The 24,462-nt window shown below is 41.1% G+C and overlaps 1 protein-coding gene across 6 annotated transcripts in view; it reads right to left on the reverse strand.

The window, feature by feature from the left end:
• Positions 1-24,462, reverse strand: part of C5H10orf90 (chromosome 5 C10orf90 homolog) — a 65,206-nt gene that overhangs the window by 27,916 nt on the left and 12,828 nt on the right. For 2 of the 6 annotated variants that reach the window (XM_048946149.1, XM_048946154.1), the window contains exons 4-5: positions 4,350-4,438; positions 1,192-2,272 (exon numbers count right to left, since the gene is read on the reverse strand). In XM_048946149.1, the coding sequence (XP_048802106.1) occupies positions 1,192-2,272; positions 4,350-4,438 (1,170 nt within the window). Of the gene's footprint in view, positions 1-1,191; positions 2,273-4,349; positions 4,439-5,194; positions 5,293-22,387; positions 22,562-22,636; positions 22,722-24,462 lie in introns of those variants that run through there. The other 4 variants (XM_048946152.1, XM_048946151.1, XM_048946150.1 and 1 more) reach the window with 4 other exon arrangements.

Below are 24,462 nucleotides of genomic sequence, written 5' to 3' on the forward strand. Positions count from 1 at the left end.
ATTAAGCCCTGAATACATAACACTGCCTATGAAAAATCTCAGGAAGGCACTGTTATTTTAAATTAGGCTACTACACAATGAAGCATCTCTGTGGAAGACCCTGGCCCTGCTGATAGTTTTCTTAGTGGTAAAGCAGGACTGAGTAAAGCAGTGTCTTCTCACCATTTGTGCCTTGATATCTGCAAGAGAAGCGAGTGCAGAAATAACAGCAAGGTACAGAGGGATGGAGCAGGACATGTTTTGCACCTTGCTCTCACCCATCAGAGAGCGTGCAGTTCCTCATCATTCTCTTTGTTTTGTTTTTTTTTCTTCCCCAATTACAAACTGGGAAGATGAAGGTACAAGCTTAGGAAACAGCTTATGTCATACATGCGCCCTCAAATCAAAAAGAAACTTGTAAGTACAAGGTAATTGCAATTAAACATAGCCCAAGGTCACAGGATATAAGGGAGGTAAGTTCTAACCTTAGCACATTTGGCAATAACCAGACTCTCTCACTGACATTCTTCCCATCCACGCTGCCTTCCTGGTGAGTCAATAAACTCAGCTGTGGTTATTCAACTGCACTGTTACATAGCTGCTGCAGCCCAGTGCAGTGGAAGCTACACCATTCTGGGCACAGAGCAATCCCCACGGCCACTTTCCCGAGAGCAATGTTGTGAAGAAAATACTGAGTTTGCAAAACGCTTGGAGATATTTGGAACAAATGTGCTAAAGCTTTGCAAAACATTCACTTTGCTTATAGAGGCCAAGGTTTATTACTGTGGCCTTTCTAAATAATAAATCTGATCATTTTCAGTTATAAGGAGCACAAAATCAAGCTCAGTGGAGCCATCTCATTCTTAATCTCACATCATGAAATTCAGCCCTTCTGCAAAGAAAGAATTATTTTTGGGGCTAAACACTTGCATGTTGCTGAGAGAAAAATAAGTTACACTTACAAAAGGTTAAAACAGAGGTTGTGAAGACAGGCAAAGTTTTCTCTGTCACCTGGTGAGCAGCACGCATCACTAGCATGGCAGATATATTCACAGCAGTCCTGAGATTGTGAATGTCTGTGTTGTGTTCTGACTAAGCATGCCTTTGCAGAAGCAAAGATTACTGTTATCTGCTCACGTATAATCAGTGTGGTGGGTCTGTTCCAGCCTGAATTGCTGCTCCACCAGACTGAGGCTTATGGAAATGACTTACCTGCCTCACCACTTGAATTAGAAAGATGGAGAGAAAATGTAGTGCGATAGCTGCCAGACTGCTTATCATCATCTTGCTTTGTTGGTGTTGTGCTGTTAGGTCCTTTGGGTGCATGCCCAGATGCTGGAAGTTCAAAGGCACAGACTCTTGTCAAAGGGCATTTAGTAACCAAATAGCCTTCATTTGTTGTCTGTTTATTAATTACATTACGTTCTGTTAAACGTGCACTCCTGTTTGTTCTGCGTGGAGCCTTGTTTTCTCTCAGGAGCTTTATCTGAAGCATCTTCTCTATTGACTCTCCATTACCTATACCATCTACTCCATCTGCTGTTAATCTAGACGAACTACAATTTATAGTGAAGGACAGCGCTGATCTATAAATTTTTTGGCATTTAATTCGAGGTCGGTCAAGGCACACGTTGAGTGACTTGTCTATGTAATAGATGGGATTTGGACACTGCTGAGAAACCTGAAGGCGGACAGATGAGGTGAATGAAGGCGGTACTTTCTCTCTCCCATCGCTGCTTTGAAGACCCACACCGTTCTCCCCATTTCTGAGGCTGAAAAACCTCTCACGCAGCTCTCTACTTAATTTTGAGCAACAATCAGAAACCCGTGATGGAGTGACTTTGGGGTTTGCTTGGTCAGGTGAAAGTCGGTGGTGGAGGGCAGCAGAGATCTCACTCAAGGTGGGGGACACAGCATGGGGCTCCAGCACAGCCCTGGGTCCCCAGGTTGGATGGTTGGAGCCCGCAGTGACACGCCGGGCTGTAATGGTTATGGAGGCAAAACCCTTCTGCTTTTGACACTGTTTTCCATCTGCGATGGGACAGCCTGATGGAGAGGTGGTATCACTTAAGGATGATTGAATTTCTAATCGGCTGGCAAGTACAGCAAATGTGCTGTTAATGTTTACTGAACCATCCTTAGTCAAAGATTGCTTTGTGTGCCACGCGCTGGGCTGGGGGGTCACAGCCTGCATCAGCAAAGCAGACCGATTTTCTTGCAGTTTAGTCTCATCAATCATCTGTGAAATGACTATTGGTGAAATCAATTTTCTATTTGTTGATGACAGAGATTCCTGAAAATGAAAAGATTCAGATTATCAACATATTCTATCATAACATATGTAACTGTTTTTCATCTATCACACAACACAGTTTTGTTCAAGATCTCTTGTTAAATTTCTATTCATATTACTTCCCCCTCCATCTTAAAGCACGCATTCTTAGAGTCCGCTCTGAATTGCCAGGGAGGCTCCAGTAAATATTTTATCCAGCCTAAAAATATACTTGAATTAAAAACGTGTATCCTATACTATTAATTGCAGTATTTAACCCATTGCTGCAATTGGGATTTGGGGTGGCTTCGTTTTTAAAAAATTGACCCATTGAAGGCATTGGCAATTTTGAAGTCTGCTCTTGTCATTATGGCCTGCTAGGGTTTTAAATGCATTCAAGTGAGTTACAGATCATTAGCCTGAAGGTTCACGTGTGTGCCATCATGTGCTGTAGGGAGTACATGGGCATTTGTCATTGATGCTTTATGACCTGACTGGTAAAAAGAAGCATGGAAAAACTTCCCCATGTTCCCTCTGATTAAGGTGGTATTATTTCCTACAAGTGCTACAGGCACGATTTTAATTCATCAGTTCCTTCTTGCTCATCAAATGCAAAACCACACTGTCTAAGTCGGACTGACTGTGGCCCACATTCATGTTTCTGAGCATGGCAGTAAGCATCTTGACAGACCATATGCTGCTTCATTTGATGGGATAAAAGTAGTGCTTTTACGTTAAAGCTATTTAACAGGGAGTAAACCCGAGTTGAAAATCTCCAGCTCTTATCATCCACAAAGCTCGTCACAGGTGATATGCAGTAAGGCATCTCTTTGCTGCTCTAAACTGGCTGATTAGATTGCTTCTGCCCCAGGTTCCTAGATTTTGCTATCCTAACAGATAAAAACCCCACTGAATTGTCATGCAAAATCAGAGGATTTGCTCTGTAATGAAAGTTCATTCAATTTAATTTAGAGTTTAGGTCCTATTTGCTAGCCTGTACTGCTCCTGCTTATTGTGCATTCATCTCAGTCAGCTCTCGGCATCCATATCATCTGCTAATCAATGCCAGTGCTTAACCAGTATTTCACCCTGCTCTGAAGCCCAAGGGAAAAACCATAACTGAGCTCCCATCCCTTGTGCATGGAAATAACACAGAATAATGGCTCCTTTTGTAGCTCTTGGGAAGGCTGTTTTGGGAACCCAAATAAGTAGAGCTGGATCAAGAGTTTATTAACGAGGTGAAACGTCAGGTAAATTTTATCAATTTTTAAACCAGCTGCCTGTGGTTTTGACAATTCAATAATTTCACAGCCCCAGGGAAGGCATTTTCTTCCTTCTTTGCAAAAACATTTGCCTTACGTTTTCTGCACTGCATTTACTTCTACCTATAGGTTTAAGACCTTCGCATGACTTCTAAAACTCTCGACTTCCCTGAGATTTTTACGAGCCCTGAAGAAGGTTCCTCGATACACTTTATTCTGTGGAGGCATCACTTGCTGTAGCAGCTGATATGACATTTATTTATTCTGTTAAGGGCTGTACAGATGGAAACTTCATGCAAGAGTCCAAAAACACGTCAAAACTTATCTCTATTAGCTTCGGATACAAATTTTAGGTAATTCACTTCTTTTGCTGCTTGAGTAAACATACTCTTCCCTCCTCCCAACCTTTGGCAGAGAAGTGAATCTTTAAGGTTTGATCAACCGATTCTATGTTCTTTGGGAGTTTTCAAGCCTCACTGCATCTTGCAGAAAAAGCATGCACTTACACCAAGTAATTGTGGTGAACAGAAAACCTCAGGCATTATCCTGGGAACATTGGAGACAGAGCACTGGTAATTGGGATACTACTTGATTTAAACCCCTGGGAGGTCTTTATTACTTTTTTTTCCCCCAACAAAACGTGTTGGTTTTTTTTTCCCCCCAACAACAGCACACTGACTCACAGCCTCTTTAGCCATCATTTTATTTGGCTTTTTGGCTATGTAAGCTGAGCACAGGGAAACAAAAATCAAGCCTAAACACACTGTTCAGCATCCAGCATCTGTTTTTAAATCTAAATGCCTTCTGCTGATCTACCTATTATTTACTCATCCTACCTCTGCAAAGCTTGGTTTTCTCTCCACAGCACTCTCCTGCTGTTGGTCTGTGCATGTCCTGTTACCACCCCACTGCTTCCATGCTGCTCCTAGGAAACAAACACAGGGAAAGAAATGTTATCACCGGCGTCCTGGAAGAGATGGATGATAAAGTGTGGCTTTAAGCAGAGTGCAAGCAGGAGGGAGAGTGTTCTGGTAAGTGATCTGCCTGCCCTGGGAGCTGGCTATAGGAAGGATCACATTTCCCCCGTTCTCAGGAGAGGAGTTTGGGCACTGCCAGGATGCTCTGCAGACACATTTGGGGACAGCTGCACAACCTGTACAGGTCTGAGCACAGCTTGTATCTCTCAGCCACTGGTTCACCTGTGTGGGATAAGTAGGGGAGATGGGAATTGGCTTCAACAAACTTCCCTTCTGCCTGATCTGCAGAACCTGAGAGCACAAACAATCACGTTCATGGGCTGGATGCTGTAAGACTCCTCTATTCTGGGCTGAGTTGTCTTAACATTTAAAGAACTGCAGTAATTTTGAATAATACTCACAAATACCGTTACGCCATTTCCAGTTCAGTGATGCTATCCTACCTATGATATCAATCTCTAAGCTTCTTTTTACCCTTTTTACAAAAATTAATTACCACGTAACACAGAATCCGGGACACTGCAATGGTGCATTCCATTGGCTGTCAGTCGTTAATTAGAAATGATATTACTTCCCATATGGTAATAAACACAACCTCTGGAGGTTAATTTCCAAAAATTCTCTATTTGAACTGAAATTTTGTGACATTATAAAGAGTAGAAACGAAAGAGGGGGAACACGTCAGCTCTGTCCTGAAGTCTCACCATGGGACAGCAATCACAGAACAGGTTGATTGATGAACTTTCTCCTTCACTAAAGGAGTACTGCACCGATACAGCTCCAAAACACCAATGCCACTGTATGTACATATAGCTGGTAGGAAAATAAAAAAAAGAGGTTTGCCCTTCTCCTTGAGCCACAGAAAGTCCCGAGGAACAGAGAAAATATCTGGAGTCATTGGCCACAGAAAGGGGAAAAAAAGGAATCCAGAAAGTAGCTGGAATGGAGGGCTCAGTGCCCTTTTACTTATTTTCACAAAGAAATAACACAGTTTAAACAGATGAAAATGCAGTGAACAAGATCACAGTAACTGCTGGCAAAACAGATGAGAGAGACACCATCAGAGCCTGCTCCTCGTGGTTGAGATGCATGGTGAAAAGGAGGTGCTGCAGCAGAGATGGTAACTGCTAGGTGGGCTCTATGGAAAGAGAACAGCCAGCATATCAGCACCCAGGTGAATACATGAGGATACATTCATAATGTCGACTTTTAACCAACTAAATAGGAAATAACTTGCAGAGAAGGATAAGGAAGAAATTGTTGGATTGAGTTAAGGCAAGACATCAGGGAATTTAGAGTTTTCAGAAACAAAGCATAACATAATTAAAGCAAAAAAAAGATGTAATTAAAGCAAAAACTTTGCTATCAACCGTTTTCCTCAAACACTTTACGGTAAGAAAACCGCAGTTGTCTCAAATGGAGCTGTGAAGCTACAACAGGAGAACATCAACTTGTGAACGTCAACTAGTGTGCAAAGAGCTCAAAAAGGTTGGCTGGAGATAAATCAGACCCAGAAAGCCATGTTTTGCCAGATGGTCTTTCGTGAAGTTCATTCAACTGTATTTTCAGCAGAAGAGAAATTACTGAATTCTACAGGGTCCAACAAGAACAAGTCATCAAAGTCCACAACAGTTTATTATGTGTAATCTGTAAATTATTCTTAAAGTAAACTCCTGTGATAATCTCTAGGTAAGACCTTCCAATTTCACTGAGACATTTTGAAATATATTAGTTAATTCTTGCTTAACTTCAAAAGAGTAGATGCTTCTGGAGATGTGAAGGAAGTATGTATTTTCTTTGCTAAATCATCCAGAGGGGAGTTTCACATTGCCTTGTGTACCCTATGCTGTGCAATAATATTCTCATATTACTACAGATATTCTGTTCCTTCAAAATTCTCAGATTTTTGGTGAGTCACTCAATCTGATTGCTGAAAGAGACTAAATAAGTGGTAGTGGTGGTAAAAGGTCCAGTCATTTTCCCAATATTATCATCTTAGAAGCTTTACATTTGTTAACTAACATCAACAAACAAAACAAACTCTTACAAAAGAGCTTGAATCTATGTTTGTAATGACAACTCTTTGGGGAGCACAAGGGTTTAGCTGTGTCCCAAGCAGAATGTTCATGCAAATTCTCGTTGCTGACAAAACATATTGCACTGTAACTCTTGTTGCACAAAGAACGCAAAGTTCAGTCTTTCCTTGATGCAAAAGCATAAAAGAAACAGCATTTCAAATACTTTCCATCTTTGCGGGGAGCATAAGAAACTTATTTCTGAGCTGAAATCCTGAGGATTTGCTTAACCTCCCCTTCCCACTGCGACCCACCTCTCCAGCTTACAAACGAGAGATGTGATTAGAAACAAAGGAGCAAACACTGGCATATAAACTTTGTCCTGTTGCACCCTCGCTGTTTTCAGTCCCCTGCCCCCAATACTCTTTGTTGAACCTAATGATATACTCCTTGGCAAGGCATCTGGACATCCGGCTACAGACCAGGGTTTTCCTAATTACAGAGTGCAGCTGGAACCAATTCTCCCAGTCTCGAGTGCCTGGATGTCTGCCTCAGGCCAACTGGCAGCCAGCTCAGATAATGATTCAGAAAATATGTACTCAGAGCTCAGCTTGCAGATAAATTGCAAAGGTGAGGGTGCTGGTGAAAAATAGTGCACTGCGATTATTTAGGACACACAAGACATTCTGGTCTGCAGCCAAAAATGATATTGCACGAAGTTCAAGACATACATGAAAACAAGCAACATATAACACCATTTTGCCACTGTTTCAGGTCCTTGCTGGAGATCCTGCAGGCTGCCGTGCTGGGGTGGCCTTTGGTGGCAGCCGGTGTGACACCACAAAGGGCTGGAATCACTTTAGAGCGCTGGTCCTGGCCTCCTCTCTGGTTTTTGTCATGAGAGTTGCATATTTTATTCATTTACTACTCATATGCTGACAAATTTCAAACTCATGTCAGCACTTCTGATCTCTTCTGCTCTGCTCAAAGACTCATGCTGATCACGTCTGAGGTCCCGTCTGTGCCACCAGCATCACCTCAAAATGAACTCCTTGAACTTCCCTCAAAATGCCATAAAACAGCTCTGCAGAACATACACAGTGGTGCAAGAAGGGGAGAACTGAAAAATGATTGTTTTTCTAGATCTTTATCACATCTTCTAAAAGACCTCCTAGGAGTCTTGGGCTTCCTCCTAGGTCCAGCAGTCACCCAAAGAGACTCAGATTTCCCCCTCAGGACTGGGAGCTAAAGGACATTGGTGACTTGACTGTAGGGCCAAGCACAAGAGCAATCACTCACTTAATACAACGTCTTCAGCATAACTTAAAACATTTTTAAGCCTATTTTTTTTTTTCCTGATACATATTATTCCTACATTAAGTTATCTTCAGATAAACCATATTGTTAAAACCAACTTGAAGGCATTTATTTATACTTCCTTCTGTTTAAAACGCTGTATTTATTTGAATTTTTCTATGGGTTATTTAATTCAGATACCTGAGGAAGCCACGAGGAAAACAAAGTCATCATTAAAGATTCACTGCTTTCCCTCTCCATAAGGGCTGGAAGAGATCATTATTCACTTCCTGAAATCTGAAGTGAGTCATCCAGAAAAACTATCCAGACATTATAGAAATGCCTAAGATGAAAGCCAAGTCAGAATAAACACCAGAACCAAATCCGCTTCTCCTGGTCTTCTTCATGTGTCATAAAGAAACAATATCATAAAATTGCAGAGAGATGTCAACTCTAAAATAAATCTCCAACAACCAAGCTACAGCTCACAGGCACAGCACTAAAAGGAGAGATGGATAAGTGCTGAAAATCCCTCATTGTACTTATGTCCCTGCTGATATTAAATTGATTTACAGGGGATCTGCTGGAGGACGTTGAGCTTGCTTTTAAGTGGTCAGCGTGATGTGTCTCCAGAAGGTGCTGGCAAGGGCACAGTCACGCCATCCTGTAGGGATACTATTCTAAGACTTCAGAAGTGATGTTAAGACCTAGGAGGAGGTGAGGTGTTGTGTTGTTGATGGTCTAAGGGCAGCACACCAGTGAAGATGGGGTGCAGGCATGGATGGGAAGGAAGGTGACCTCGTAGCCACACATGGATTTTACTTCCTTCACGTATTCTCATAAAAATACACCTCATCTTCATCTCCTCAGGATTTGACATTCTGCTACCTTCATGTAAGAACAGACAGCAATTTCTTCCTAAGTGAAGATACTTAAGGAGCACGTGTTGCCACCCTGAAAGCTCAAACAAAGCTAGAAACCACGCTGTACTCACCCATCAAGAGAGAATGGCAGAGGGAGAGTACATCAGTCCCACTACAGTATTTTTGCTGCACTCTTCTTACAAGTACCAGGCACCTACTTACAATGGGGGTCAAAATGCAATAGAGATTTAAAGGGAGAGAAAGGCGCTGCCAGCTCTTTTCTTGAAATCTTTCTTGCAGTGAAAAAAGCCAAAGCCAATACAAACAAGTACATTGCCACAAAAGAAAGTGTTTTAATGCAGCTGTACAAAGATAACAGTATTTTAAGGTAGCTGCGCTGGGAAGGTTTTCAAATCAGACTAAGTAATGCCTGAAATCATTTTGGTTTGAACAGGATTCATCATGTAAACAAAATAGAGAAATATTTTTTTAAGATGTCAGGATGGATTGTCTTCTATTAGAAGTAGCATCATGAGATTTGTTAACTGAATTATCTTTCCCTGCTTGCACACCTTGAAGCTGTAGCTGACTGCCTGCAGAGATGATTACAGGATCCACCACGGAACGGACAAATGAGTTCTGGTCTGCTATCAAAAAGCCAGAAGTCGTAAATCTCTCATTATCCATGCCATTAGAAGCAAGGTGCTCATCAGGGGGCTAGAAAGAGCACAGGAATTATATCTTGACACCTATGCATAAGAGAAAAATATCTTGTTTTCATTATAAGCTGCTATTACTCTTTATCTTCACCTAATAAAGTGAGGAATCTCCCCCAGCATATCCATCACACAAACACACACACAGAGCTAACGAAGCAGGTTCTTTACTTTCTCATTTCTGTTTTGGCCTGCTCCACCAAGATTTTTTGTTTGTTTTGTATCTATTTGTTGGTTGTGGGGTATTTTTGGGGGGGGGAGGGGGGGAGGGGGCAGGGAGAGGCAGTTTTAATTTTCAGTTGTACAGGGATAAAAGCATTTCTAGGTTTCTCTTGGCAGCACAAACTTACACTAACAAATGTCAGTTCCTGGAAGCAGCAGACCTGCTGAAGCCCAGCTGCGTGGGCATAACTCAGGCCAAAGACTCAAATGGGAGCACACATGAAGATTTAAACTGACGTCGATACCACTTCTTCGGTCTAAGTAAGATGGTCTGGCATTGGAGCTCCCTACTGGAGCTCTTCAGAGATCTTTATAAAATACAGTAGGAATAGAATGGGGAAGCTCAAAGGGAAGTTATTAGAGGGGGGATATTTAAGGCACGGAGAATTGGATTGGATGATGATGAAGGATAATATCACATAATAGCGAAATCATACTCTTCCATTATTTTTCTTCAGTACTTTCATTGCAGAAATGGAAGAAATGTCATAAACGTCACAGATATTCATTCCTGTGGGAGCATAAGGAAGAACCTCGGATACAGTGAGTCACTGAGCTCCCCAGTGCTGGTTAAATAAGAAGCAAAGTCCTAAAAGCTCCATGGCTTCCCACTCTGATGACTGGCAGACAGGTCTTTCTGTGCACTGCTAAAAGAAAAGCGATGCTGTCCATATGTTTCACTGGGATTCTGTGAAGTGGATACTTCATATAATTTGAACAAGTTTTCCAAAGAGGATTACACAAAGCAAAACAACCAACCGACCCTCTTAGGAGATGAAGACACTCTACTAGAAATCCTTTCAAGTCTGATTCCAGTACAAGGTGCTCTACCCCCAAAATGAGGTAAGAGCCATGAGGAAGCACTAGCAACACGTAAGGGTGATGACAACTTTGGTTTGTTGTCAGAACCGTGGTTTGATTGCTTCCCCCCACCCAAGAAAAGTCTTCCCACAGAATCTGTTGTACCGTTATTTGGCATGTCAGTATAAGGTGTAAGTAATAGAAACATTTCATACAGAAAGAGGTACTAGAAGGGACCCTCTACCATTCTCAAAGTCCCTTTCCCAGTGTTTTATCAAGGCATCCATATTTTAGTGACCACGTCTGTTTGTGAAGGCACAAGAATGTTTAAGACAGCCAAAAAATCCTTCAGTGACTGTAAACATAACAAATACTACGCATAAGCAAACAAAAGAAAAGCAGTATTGTAGCCAAAAAGTGTATTTATGAGCAGTTATTCCAGCATTATTATGTGTATTCATGTAGAGGTCATAGCATACGCAAAATTTTACAAGGCATAAATGAGTCTTCTAAATAAAAATTCCACTGGTGTTACTCAGAACTGGTAGCAATTATAAGCATTTGCCTAAAGCATCTTATGCACAATAGGAGCTAGAGGTAATTCAATATTTCTTACATCTCACCTGCTTTTGTGAGAGCATGACTTTAAGATAAGAAACTGTAAAGTTGGCAACAGAAAACCTGCGCACTATCTGCTATGCATGCATTTGGTGACTTTATATATATCCTTGCTGCGGGTTATTTTGCTTTATTGATTTTCTTTCCTGTTAATACTCTTAATACAGTGGTGATAGATGCTGTTGGTACAGATACTTTTGTCAAGATATCAAGATAATTGATTCCAATACACATCTATATTAGTCCAATTCTGTTTCCAAAACAAAACCAAAACAACAACAACAAAAAAATACAGGATGTTTGCACGAGCCAAATTTGACACTAAAAGGTTTGTACAATGGAACTAAACTCAGTTCCAGCACCAGTCATGCCAGATTTAATACAGACATTTCATGTTACTTTTGTATAATAGAAGCATTCAGTTTCGTATAATACTTGAGATATTATTTCTTTCTGGAAAGTCATTCGCATTAACTGATGTGATTGCAGACATCAGAAACTGCTTGATTATACTGGATGCAGTAGGCTAGAACTAAAAGAAAAATTCAGTGCTCAGAGGATGAAAACCACAATAGCTACGATTTAAATAAGTGCAAAGCCTAAAACATTAGATTTCCAAGGCTCTAGCTCAGTGATGAAGCAAATAGTTTTATTTTACATAATTTAAGAGCACACAGCTCCCACGGTTTTCAGCCGCCATTGCCTTGCCTCAGCACTAACCATGCGTCACACAACTGAACGTGGTAATTATTCTACCACATAAAACTTTCCAGTTGGTGAGATAATACCTACATTTACCTTTTGAGGGGACAGTAAAACAAATCTTTGTTTACAGAGTGTTTTTACCATGCTTTCGTGCTTTGTTCGACCATGAACATCACCTTTTTGAGTTCCCCTGCAGCAGGTTTAGAAACACAGATCATTCTAGAGATTCAAACAGAAACACGTTGGAAGAGAAAACAGGGCATTGCTAGGTTCAGCAGAACTGATAATTGATAATTGTTGTTTTTTTTTTAATAAAAGAAAGTCTTTCAGTTAAAAAAATGGACGGTGCAGAATTTAACCTTAACTTTTAGTGTCTCCTAAGTACCAGTTGGCAAGTAATGACATTAAGAGTTTTCAGGCTCTCTTTTGGCAGCAGACATCACCTGAATGAGAACACGTGGGACTGGGATCCACCAGCACCCACGGACCCAAAGCCACAGCAGCCCAGCCAGACCCAGTGGCTTTCCCAAGTAGAAATAACCTGCTGCCTAGCAACAACCCAAAACTCCTGGTTGTTTGTATATGTCTTTTTTTTTTTTTTTTTTGTGCACAACTAAAAGCTTTTCCACCAAATTATTCTGTTCAGCAACATCAGATCTGCAACAGATGGGTAAGAAAATGCATTTTGCTTTATTTGCAGCAATTTCCCTGCTCTGTGGTGTTACATTCACAACACGCACATGAACTCCCCAACACCTTTTGATGCAAAACCAATCTGGGAAGTATTTCAAAATGCGAGTAGTTATATTCACAGTAGTTGTCTCCCAGGAGCTACTCCTATGAATAAAGTCATTCACATACCTACATCCATAAATACGTATCTGGATAGCAAGGCAGAATTATGCTCGCATGAAATTTGTCCCTATGTTTTAGAAGACCTGTCTTTTATCCTAAATTACTACCCATGAATAAATTGAAAGTAACAGAAAAATAAATAAAGCTGACAAAACAAAACATTTCTCTACTGTACCCTCTACTTGGATCCAGTTTTAACTTGATTTTCAGAACAAACTTGATTTACGTTCAGTCCTTCCATCTGTCCAACCTCAGACTTTGAATCTCATGGGCTGCTTCAACCAGTGTAACAGGAGGGTCAATAACTTATCTCACTGTAAAAGTAAGTAAATAAACAGATGAAATGATTTTGTGGAAACAAGAGGCCACCCCAGAGAGAAGCGCATTGGTTCTCCTCTCTTTGACTCACAACTGACTGACAAACTTTCCTACTGGCCACTGATGTTACCCACAGTGCCAGAGGGAACACAGATCCTGTCCAGGAGCAGCAGACAAGCACTGGGAACAGATAAAATGGGATATGAGGAAGAAGCAGGGAGGAAAGAGCAGCACCAAAGGGAGACTCAGAGTATTGACTCATGGCCTTCATCAGCTCTGTTCCTCACAAAACCACTTCTTTGCTGTAGCCTGTATTTTCAATTTCATCTTTTCATTTCCATCCTCTTAAATAAAAAAAAAAAAAAAACAAAAAAAACAAACCAACAAACCAACAATACAGAAAGCTCATGCAGAGATTATGGAATCTGAGAGAACTTTCAAAACCATGAAGTGAAATTCTGAAGACTGACCTAATGATACTGCAGCTGTTTGACCTCAGCACTGCTGCACCTTAGACATAATCACGTACAACATCTGCCCTGTTTAAAGTCACGTAGCATAGCTGGAGTAGCTGTCTTCCCATGATAGACACAGCATTGGAAACCTACATTTTACTGCAGAGGATACCTGGAACAATGTGGTCCGAAGCAATAACTGAACAGCTTAGGCCAGTATAACAAAACATTGAAGAAACCATCTAACAAGGGCAGAATTAAGTTGTTATGGATGATTACCATCACCACTTTGTTTGTCCTACAGTTGCTCTGTTCAGCAACTCTGATCCACAGCCAGTGCATAAGCCATTACGTAATTCAGCAGCACTCTGCATCCATCACAGCTCCCCAGCCAAATCCTGGCCCCTCTCAATTGCAGTCTTTCTGCCGGGTGCTCTGGGATGAGAATTGATCCCCAGAGTCTCTTCACATTCAGCAGTTACAGAAGACAGACTGTGCTGAATATGCTTTCAAAAACCTCTTGGTCACCACTATCATTCTCTCCAGCATTAGCTACCATTAAACTCTCCCACTAGAAGCTGCAGAATGAGCTACAGGACATTAAAGAGCATTAGCAAAAGGGATGCTAAGAGCTCCCATGCAGGATACACCCTTCGCTCAGCGCAATGCTCAGTTTGGATGGCTCTTGTGTACCATGTGTTGCCCTACCTCAGACCAAGAGCAAGCACCTCTGTGCAATGGGGGAGATTCATCCTCAGGCAGAGAGCCATTACAAGCCCATACACCCTGGCAAAGGAGAGATTTGGGTGGAATTTTCTACTGGGGAGACTGGAAATTTGGGTTAGACATAAGACTCCACATAAGAGTCTATGACTGCTGTGGTCATCACATCATTGGTATTTCAGGGCCTCCATGCTTTGTTTTGTGCTAGTTCCCTGTGGAGCCATCACACCATGCAGCATGACTCTCCATCCTTGCCTTCTCTAACCCTAAGTGAAAGCACTAGAGAAAAAAAACAAACACCTTTGGAACAGTCTGTACTTTCCTCTAGTAAGCTGCAACTATTAACATGACCTTCTAGTGAAGGACTTGCACACACACTGTGCCCACGGGCTACTCACTGCCAGTCACGTGGACTCAGTTAATATGGGTACCTTCTACCTGGTATCTGAATCCTTTAGAAAATACAACTCTCAGACTTCTCTGCCCTTTGTCCAGACACTACAGAACCACTGCAGGTAGACATGAGAGTGAAGTACTTCACTTTTAACCAGACCATACTATACCCCTTCCTAGAAATGAAAGATTTCGCTTCTCCAAGAAGCATGTGCCCTCTGTTCCCCTTCCTGACAGCACAACAACATAATCTTTATTTCTTAATGTTGCGGGCTGACAGGTTAGGGTAGATGTCCTTATTGGGTTATTTGATGTTACTTCTACTGCTTTCCACTGTTTTACTGGGCAGGGAGTGGTTTAAGCTATTATTCAGCTGTTTGCATTAGACATTTTTTCATTTCTACTCAAAAAAGTCATCTTGATTTGACTTTTTAGTCCAAAGGAAAAACAGAGGACAGTTTACCCTTTGCTAGGGCACGCATGAATTTGTGATGAGAGCACACTGACAGCAGCCCTGCAATGAGGACACGAGCAGGGTTGCAAACCAGCACCATTTGTTTTAAGCCACAGACATCTATTCTCCTGTTGGAGCTTAAAGATGTTGTGGTTTGTTCACCATGATCCATTCATGTAATTTGGTTAGTGAGAATGATAAACAGATGTGTATACACAGGTATTGATTCTAGAGAGTGCTGCATTATTCAGGAGAACTGGGAATAAAAGCCCCATTCTTACAACTGAAGTATTTACAAAGTAATTACAAAGTATTATTGAAATCCTACCAACTGAATCCAACATTAGATCATTACGAGATTCATGTCCTGCTTTAATTGCTCAAAACACTAAGTTCAAATACAAGAAAAAGGAAATTCAGGACACTGCACATATATCAAGCAATTGCACATTGCTTGATATATTCTGTTAATTGCAAACCTAGAGCACATACCAACACTACACGTGAATGCACTGCAGAGGTACCTGGAGCAGCAGACAACTGCATGCTCAAGTTCATATTCATTTGGGTTAAACATCTCAGCACACTTAAGTCAAATCACAGGCTTTCTGGATATTGAACTTCTTTTAAAGAAGTTAAAAATGAATAAATGTATTGTTGGGATGATTCGTGGGGTGACAGTGATCTATCATGAAAATGAACAAAAATATCAGCAAGTGATTTTATATTATCTGAAATAAAAGGGCAAGGATGTTGCTCATATTCTAGACTGAAAGGATTATTTTGGAAGGTCAGTCTAGTATCTGTCACAGTGATTTAGTACTATCTTATTGCTCTAAATGTATTACTGCATTAGTTACAGTAATATTGGTATTAACACATTGGCCATAATAGTATTGCTAATAGGTATATAAGTACAGAATTATCTACTTCATTCAGCATTTAAGCAAAGTTTATCAACCCACATTTTTATGGTGGGGTTTTGCATTTCAATCTTCCTTTACTAAGCCCCCAAGCTGAGCACTGATGCCTCCATATCTTGGTTACCAGTCAATGCCTCTGGAGGTGGCAGCCCTGGGGTAATGCCAGGTTTTGCAAGGCTCACTCCCCTTCACACAGCACTGTCATTTAGCTCTCTGTTGTTCTAAAAAGTCATTTCTAAATCAATAAGGTGTTATTGACTTCCCTGAAACCAACTGAGACAGAGGTCCAAAATTTCCAAAGTCCAATCTTCCAGGGCCCCTGCTTTCCTAACGCAGCTTCTGATTTGCTGTTACTGGATTAAGGTTTGGAAGATACTAAACCCAAATTATCATCGTTTCATGCTCTGTTGCTCTGCAGAGCCAACCCCAAAAGCAGCTCGATGGGCTGGGGCAGAAGCGACAGAGAGAAGCAGGGCAGGAATCGCACATGTGCAAAGTGAAGTCGTAATGGAGCGGGTCACTTAAATGAGTTTCCAATACCTTCGCCTACAGCAAGTTCTGATAACAGGCACTGCTTTTCTGTGATGAGATAAACAGCTTCATGTTACTGACCTCTATCACACACAGCCATGAAATCCAAGTGCAATTGTAGTTATTTGGTGCTTTTTAGATATTCATTTCTCTTTCCCGATGCTTAAGAGGGCTGACTGAAGACAGCTTATACTAGATTAGGCTTCCGACACCTTCATGCGTTATAGACTTCAAAATACAGGTTTTCCCTTCCAGAAGGTGAAAGTGTTGAGTCATTTCTTTTAAAGACCCAGTGGAGGTTATTGCTCATAAAAATGAAAGGCAACAGTGGGAGCCTGGGCTGAGCACAGCCATGCGGCTGCCCCATAGAGCAGAGCCTAGGCCTGTGCCTGCAGCCAGGCACTAACGGTTATCCCAAATAATAATGTAGATTAGCAAGGGCTCATCAGATGGAACTGTGTGCCAGAAATAATTACGGCTCAAAATGCAAGAGCCTGGTAGGAAGGGATTGTCATTTGTGAAGTCAGTCCGTTTTATGGAGACATAACCCGCATATTACAGTGGAGGATAATTTGGCAGTTAACAGTTCCAGTGGTTCAGAGACATAAAATACAGTCCCATCAATGTGTAAGATTAGAAATAATTAGCCCCTATATGGTAAAGTCATCAGTTAGAAACTAGACTCCATCTGGGGACATTTTGTAACGATGCCCCAGGGACAAGTAAGACAGGACCTTTGACTTGCATGATTTGGAAGGGACTGAGACCTAATTAAATCTGCAAAGATGCAGTAACTGCAGTAAAAGGGTTTTTAAATATGAAATGTATTCCCTTTCTCTAAACAAATGAGGTATATTACATGCTGGAATAGCAAGAGAATTAATCAGAAGACAGTGAGTAAACAGCTACTGTGCGGCTGCCAAGTAGAAGATGGTACCAAACTACACAGTACCACAGAATATTTAATACAAACATAAAAAGAACCATTAGATGTTCTTCAAAGGAAAAGGCTTTATTTAATTGTGGCCAACACCAAAAAGTTCAAAATAGTAGGTTTCTTAAAATCTGCTTCTGCAAATGCAGGAATTATAATAAACGCTGATTGCCTTAGATAAAGCTAATTCTCTTCCAGAAAAGACACAGAATTTGCTTTTTCTTTAAAGTCACTCATTACAAAAACCAGACTCTGAATGTTTCAAATAAGGGTACACAGAGCTGTTTTATTTTTGCCTCCGAGTTCCCAAAAGTGCTTCTGATTGTCCGTTCTTATGAAGAGACTTAGCCCTTTGTACTGGAGAAACCAAAAACCTGAAGTTAACTTGAGCTTTAACTGCTTTATTTATGTGATCCATCTTCTCCCCCCAAAAGAGTCACCACCTGATATTAATATTTTCCTACCATAACTGAATACTCTGCATTTTTTCAATGCAAAGCTGGATCATTAAAGCCTGGAAGCTAAATGGAAAAGTATTTTAAGGACAAGCTAAAAGCAGAGCAGAAGAGACATACTGATTTCAAAGAGAAAACAGTAACCAAGATGACACGTGAAAATTTACACACTTCATCATGCTGCTTAAAGGAGACTAATTAGAGCTGCATCAAACACACACACAGACAGATGAATGCTGAAATAAGAAAAATACTGAAGAATTTGGCTACATGGTACTTTCCCATTCTCCCCCACCCCAAGTCAATTCAGTGTTTTAATCTATCATAAAATGCCTGTAAAACTATGTGTTATTTAGGATTACCTGTAGAAACATGAATTGGGCAACCCTTATTTCAGCCAGATTTGGTGAAAGGATATCAAACCAAGACTCAAGCTATGAATTAATTATCCCATACAACACGTCCACAGTCAACTGCACAACTAAAAACCATGTAATTAGTATGATGAGCAAGCCCGTTCTCTTGAAAGCACCATACAAACAAGCTGCCAACGATAAAGTCACACAGGATGACACTGGGGATGCACACAGCTATTGTAACTTAAATGCTGCCATGCCCATCTTCTGTGAAAATGAATCAGTCATCAAACATTTACATACAGAGTTTTCTTTTAACTACAATGCACGCATACAAAGTGATTTCTTCCATGCACAACATTTCTAAACTGTTGCCTCATGCACTTGTCATTTCCGTGAGCACCCATCTGTACATACTGCAGCTGTACCAGCACCAATACTACAGAATTTTATAGAATCACAGAATGGCCTGGGTTGAAAAGGACCCCAATGCTCATCCAGTTCCAACCCCCTGCTGTGTGCAGGTCACCAACCAGCAGCCCAGGCTGCCCAGAGCCACATCCAGCCTGGCCTTGAATGCCTGCAGGGATGGGGCATCCACAGCCTCCTTGGGCAACCTGTGCCAATGCCTCACCACCCTCTGAGTGAATTCCAGTGCGTTTTAGAAGAAAAAAAAAGAAGCAAAACAAAATACACTTATTCTGTTTCCAGTAGAAGAGCCTGCTGGCTAGTCAATCACCATTAGAAAAATCAACTACAATCTAAATGCTCAAGTATTTCAAGACTCCAAGTGACCTTTCAAGAGGATTTCAGTTGAAAACCACGTTATGAAGAGAAGCTATGGATTTCGGAATTCACCTTATATCCAAAGCCTTTGCTAAATGTCTCGGAGATTTCTATAAATGTAAAATAAACATCAGTGGGGATCGAAGCAAGGAAAAAACGAATTAAGGAAAAGGCAGGTTGGTGTCTAGCTTCTGATCTGGGTCAAGAAACATATATAGCTATTTGTCTTTGGTTACGTGGGTTGAAAATACAACTCAGAGCCTTCAGAACAAGAGTGATCTGAGAGACAGGATGGGAGATCATGGAGTACAGTGGGACAAAAGCCTTCATTAAACAAAAAACAATAATAAAACTAATCCCTCCCCAACAGAGCAGTCCCTGTGCAGGGAAATGCAGAAGAAAGATGAAAGCTTTACTGAGAAAACTTCCGTGACCAAGCAGGCCTGCAAGGAACACATGGCTCCATTCACACTAGAACAGAGCAGCACAACTAACGCCCCTGAAGGTGAGAGTCTCCATTCCCTGAATGCCCACCCTTCCCTCCTCCTCCAAGGAAAACCTGCAGAAAATTGATGTGTACACAAGGGTTGCACCAAAAGTAATACCTCCTATGTTATTATCTCGGCCCACAGTGTCACAGGTTGAATTTCCCAGCCAACATTCTGCTATCTATGTGACAGATGGCAGCAGAAAGGCAGTTTGACACAGTGGCACCTGACAAGGAAGTGCACACGAAGCGAAGATGTGTCACTGAATTCCATAGGTTCAAAACAAAAAAAAATTGCAAAGAATAGTCAACACAAGTAAGAATGCATTTATACGTGCAGCATAAAAATAGCAACCCAAGCAATATTTTGCAAGTTCTAATTGGTATAGAAGAACTGAATAATGTTTATTTTTTACAAAGGGCGGTAGGAGGGTAATGATACCATGGCCATCCCAGAAATATGATGGGGTAAAGATACATCAGAGGACACTATGAAAAAAAAAACAACACAGTATGAATTATAGAGAAATGGCAGAAGACCAGGCTGACAAAGGAGCAGAGCCAAGAACAAGGAAAACACATAGTAAGCAACATAAAAAAAAAACAAAATGTACCTCAACAACTCCTTCAACTCAATTTCCATGCTAAAGTATATTATACTATCTAATGTATACTTCTGCATAATATACAGAAGTATATTAAGAACAACACTGACCCAGAAAGGCCCAGGAAAGGGTCCACTGCTGAAAAACCTTGAGAGACTAATAAGTTGGGATTTGCCAGTAAAAGCATGATATGATTGAGATCTAAAACCAAAGATAATAAAAAAAAAATCACAAACTGCTTCCAAAAGATGCTTGGGGAGAGTCCTGGGTGGCCAAACTACTGGGCAGACTGTTTAACATGAATGCTGGAAGATGTTTTTTTCTGCACAGCACAAGTAAATTGTGAACCTAAATGACACAAACCCAATGTTATAGAGCACAAATTCCAAAAAGCAATTAGGCGAGTTTATGGAGGGTAAGTCCAGCCTTGGCATTAATCAAGACTGTGGAGAGCCTGCTCCAAGCTCAGGAAGATCCCTGGCTGAAGAAGCCAGGATGGTTTGCCAGGAAGAATGCGGTATTCTCTGCACTCGGTTTTTTGGCCAGAATTAGGATCATGATGTAACTGAATCTGACCTAGCAATGGGTATGTTCCCATCACTGTGCCTCCGTAAGAGTGGCTATGGACATTGAGAAATATTCAAGGGACTGAGGGGCTGAACTGTAGAGCCCTATAGTTCCTATGCTCCAGCATAGGAAGTGGAGAAGACCTTAAGGGAAAATGCCAAAGTGGCTTTTTTGTTGGTTGGTTTTCAAGCGAGATCTTTTCCTTGCTAATATTCAAGGTCATAATGACTTCAGACTCCTACACACAGCCAAAGGTAAACTGCAAGTATTCATGAATGCCAGCAAATGCAGCGCTTTACTGCGGGAGGATGCGTTTGAGAGACTGCCCCACCTTCCACATCAAAGCAATCTGCATGAAAATTTCAACATTTCCATGGAGTAAATTGCCCTAATAACTCCATAATTCAAGTATTTTAGTATGCCTAAACTGCAAAAGGAACAAGGGCAGCTTTGACATACATTTGCAGAGGTATTCAATAAAGCAAACTAAATAAAACAAGTTTAGTAGTCCCACCTTAAATGTTTGTGCCAAAACTTCTTAAACTGAGCCAAAGAAGAAACCTCTGTTCTAACACAAAAGCTAAGCTGTTTGTTGAAAAACAAAGCAGCACAGTCAGGATTTTTCCCTCCCCTATAAAGAAGGGATACTTCAGAGAACAGGGTCATAAATGGCACTGTCTGTATGGCTGCTTGGAAGCAGTAATGCAGTTATTGTCAGATTTGTCAGCAGTGAGGTCACCATGCCCCGAGTCACAGAAAATGTTCATCTACCTATAACCCTATTACAGTTTGCAAGCTAAATATTTTCTTACTCAACCCTTTGGCTTGAGAAAACATGTATTTACCTAATAAAGCTGTAATTCTGCATCAACATTCAGCTAATTGGAGGTTTACTGTCATTAATTTAGATGATACACATTTGTCTTCCAAAAATTGCTTCTAGCATCTTCTATAATGTAACCTTTCTTTTAGCTCTCTTTTTTCACTGTCACAAAACTAGCAATTCAGTGCTCACAAATGACCTCCCGTGCCCCAACCATGCCATAACAATCAATGGCAGAAAATTCATAAAAGAGATTAAATTCTGCAGTGTTTGCTTTGATGAATTAGTAGGATTTGTTCACTTTAGCTGCTCAGAGTTAATCTTTGATTTTTAGCTGTGTGCACTGCATTGGAAAGAGTAAAGCAAGGACATATCCTGTTTTCGTTACTTCAGTGCTGAGGGTGGAAATACAGAACTAGCACTCATTGCAGTAGAGCTGACTTTTTAAGTTTATTACTGTTTATCTCTGTTATCTCATTACTTTTAACAATATATGAGGAGGAACTGGCCATGACAAAGTGCTTCTGTATGAAATTGGACATAACTACGTTATGCTGTAGTGACTTCCTGGTGTCACACAATGGAGAATGAGAATGCTGACGATCATCTTCCCAGGAAGCTTCATGGGTGGCAAAACATCTCAAAGTAACAAAATTAACTCCATTGCTGCAACTCACATAACATATTTTGTTCAACATGTGATTATTATTCACCATTTAAATTAAGAATTGCAAGGGAAATTCATTCCGAGCGTTTTCCATTTCCCTCATACACGCAATTTGGTTAATGAACCAAGAAACCAATTAGCGAAACAGCTCAATTTATAGCAGGTTAAGGTAATCTTTAGCCGGGGCACAGTTAAAATTTCCACACTGTGAAAAGAAGACTCTTCATCTTCACAAATGGCACTGTGGAGTTAATGAGCCCTCCTAGTATGAGCCATCAGTGATAGCCCTGCTTGCCCACAGACTTCACCTCTCCCCCACTAGCACCTACCGTGAAGCAGCAAAACCTGGGTGAAATCTCCATATAAATACAGCATTTTCTATTTGAATTTTGGTGGATCTTGGCCTATTTTGGCACCTAGCAGCACATAGCAGAGTTGGATGTCTGTGTAGAGCCACTGCCTTAGAAGATTCATCTTTACAAAGCAGCGGTCCTTTTGTACAGCTCCCGCTCACCACCACACCTCAATTTTAAACCCCAGTGCCATGCTGAAGCATTTCCCCCAGTTTCTAGCCCTACCTGACCTGTGAGCTGCATCCATGGATCCACAGCTCAAAGCCACACCATTGTGCCTGGTGCTTCATCTAATTTCTCTGTTTTAAAGTAAATGATTCATTAAAGGGGCTAAACAAACAGCAGATGGACTCTTGACCTGAGCTTCAAAAGTAGGTTTTCCCAATTCCCAGAACAAACCCACAGCCAGGCTGGAAGGTGGGCCAGCTAAAGCAACACAAGGTTTGTAGGGCAAAAGAAAGAATATAAAGGAGTAGAGAAGGAGATCCACTGCTGAAAGGAAGCCTTTGCTCCAAGGATTACTCACACATTTTGCACTACAAAAAGTAGTGAAGTATTAAGTAAAATAAGAATCTAGAGCAGCAGAATGGAATGCCTGGGCTGCTGCTGTAAAACCCACACCAGTGGCACCAACTCTTGTAACACCAAATACATCCTGGTTTGGAAAACCATGCTTATTCTATGAGGATTCCACCTTGTCGACAAACATTGCATTATCAACCAAGGAGAGCTCAATAAAAGAAGATATAGGCTCTGTGACTCAGAGGCATGCGCGTACCTACATGGAAACTACACACTCCTACCCACGACCTTCTTACCTCCACTCCTGCACTTCAGTCTTTGAAACCCACCTGACATCAAGATAGGAAACCCAGTCCTGCCTCTTTTTGTATGAACTCTGATGCCTTACAGCTGGTCAGGGCAAGTGCCTGAGACAGGGAAGCTCAGCTGAGCTGGGAGGTGCTTACTGGTAAAACCATAGGGATGTGGTAAGGACAAGATACAGATTCAGGAGGGCAACCCTTGAAATATTCTAATAGCACTATGGTGTGCACTTCACAGTCTGGGAATCCCAGGCTTAGCAGGCTTTCATTCACTAGGAAAGCACCTCCAAGGATGATCCCCTGTAGCTGCTCTTTCTGCAGTCAGCTTTTGCAGTCCCAGCTGGAAAGGGAGACAGTGAGAGAAAGCAAGCATTTACACTGGAATTGGGGCCTGCCTGACACGTGCATTCTTAATGAGTCCTGGAATTGGACCCAATTCAGAAGTTGTATATAGACAGGCTCAGATCACTACAAACATGAACTGCAAAAACTAATTTGAACTACTCAAATGTTATTGAGCTGCAATCAACCAATCACTTAAGAAAAAGACCAGGAGTCACGAGCAGCTTAATGTAAACATCTTTTTAGCATGCAGTAACAGCCAAAAAGGAAGACAAGTGCTAGACTGCATGCAAAAAAGAATGCATTATGGAAAGCACGGTAACATTCCACATAATCTTATGTGGACGTATGCTTAAGCACTGCATTTACTGTGGATGCTCGTCTGTAACTTTTAAAGGTATCTAAATTGTTTGAGTACATGTGCTAGGTGATGTAGTGAGAATTTGGGAATGAACACTAAATAAAGGAGATTTTGCTTTTTAAACTCAGTGCATTGATAACCACAAATTTTCTAAAAGCATATTTAGTTCTCAAGCAACCAAGAGGTCCTTGGAGGCTTGGGTTCAGTCTGATGCTAGTTGCTAGAAGTCAGACACTTCTTTTTTCCTTAGAAGAGCCAAGAAAACAGAGAATGAATTTGACTTTATTTACAGCAATGGTAATATTACAAGAAGCATAAGACTTGGTAATTGAGTCAGGAGTAGAAGTGGAAGTCTCCTGTGACAGCCTGTAATTGTCAGAGCTTCAAATAAATGCAGCACAGACTCAAGTCATACTCTGAATGCCTGGATAGTGCCTGTATCAAACCTGGCCTCCACACCTCTTGAGATTTGCTTCTCGCTGCACTCTGGTCCTTCCATTTTAATAGAGAAAATATTAACCAGA

Source organism: Lagopus muta, chromosome 5 (genome assembly GCF_023343835.1).
Source record: "Lagopus muta isolate bLagMut1 chromosome 5, bLagMut1 primary, whole genome shotgun sequence".
NCBI classification, from domain to species: Eukaryota; Metazoa; Chordata; class Aves; order Galliformes; family Phasianidae; genus Lagopus; species Lagopus muta.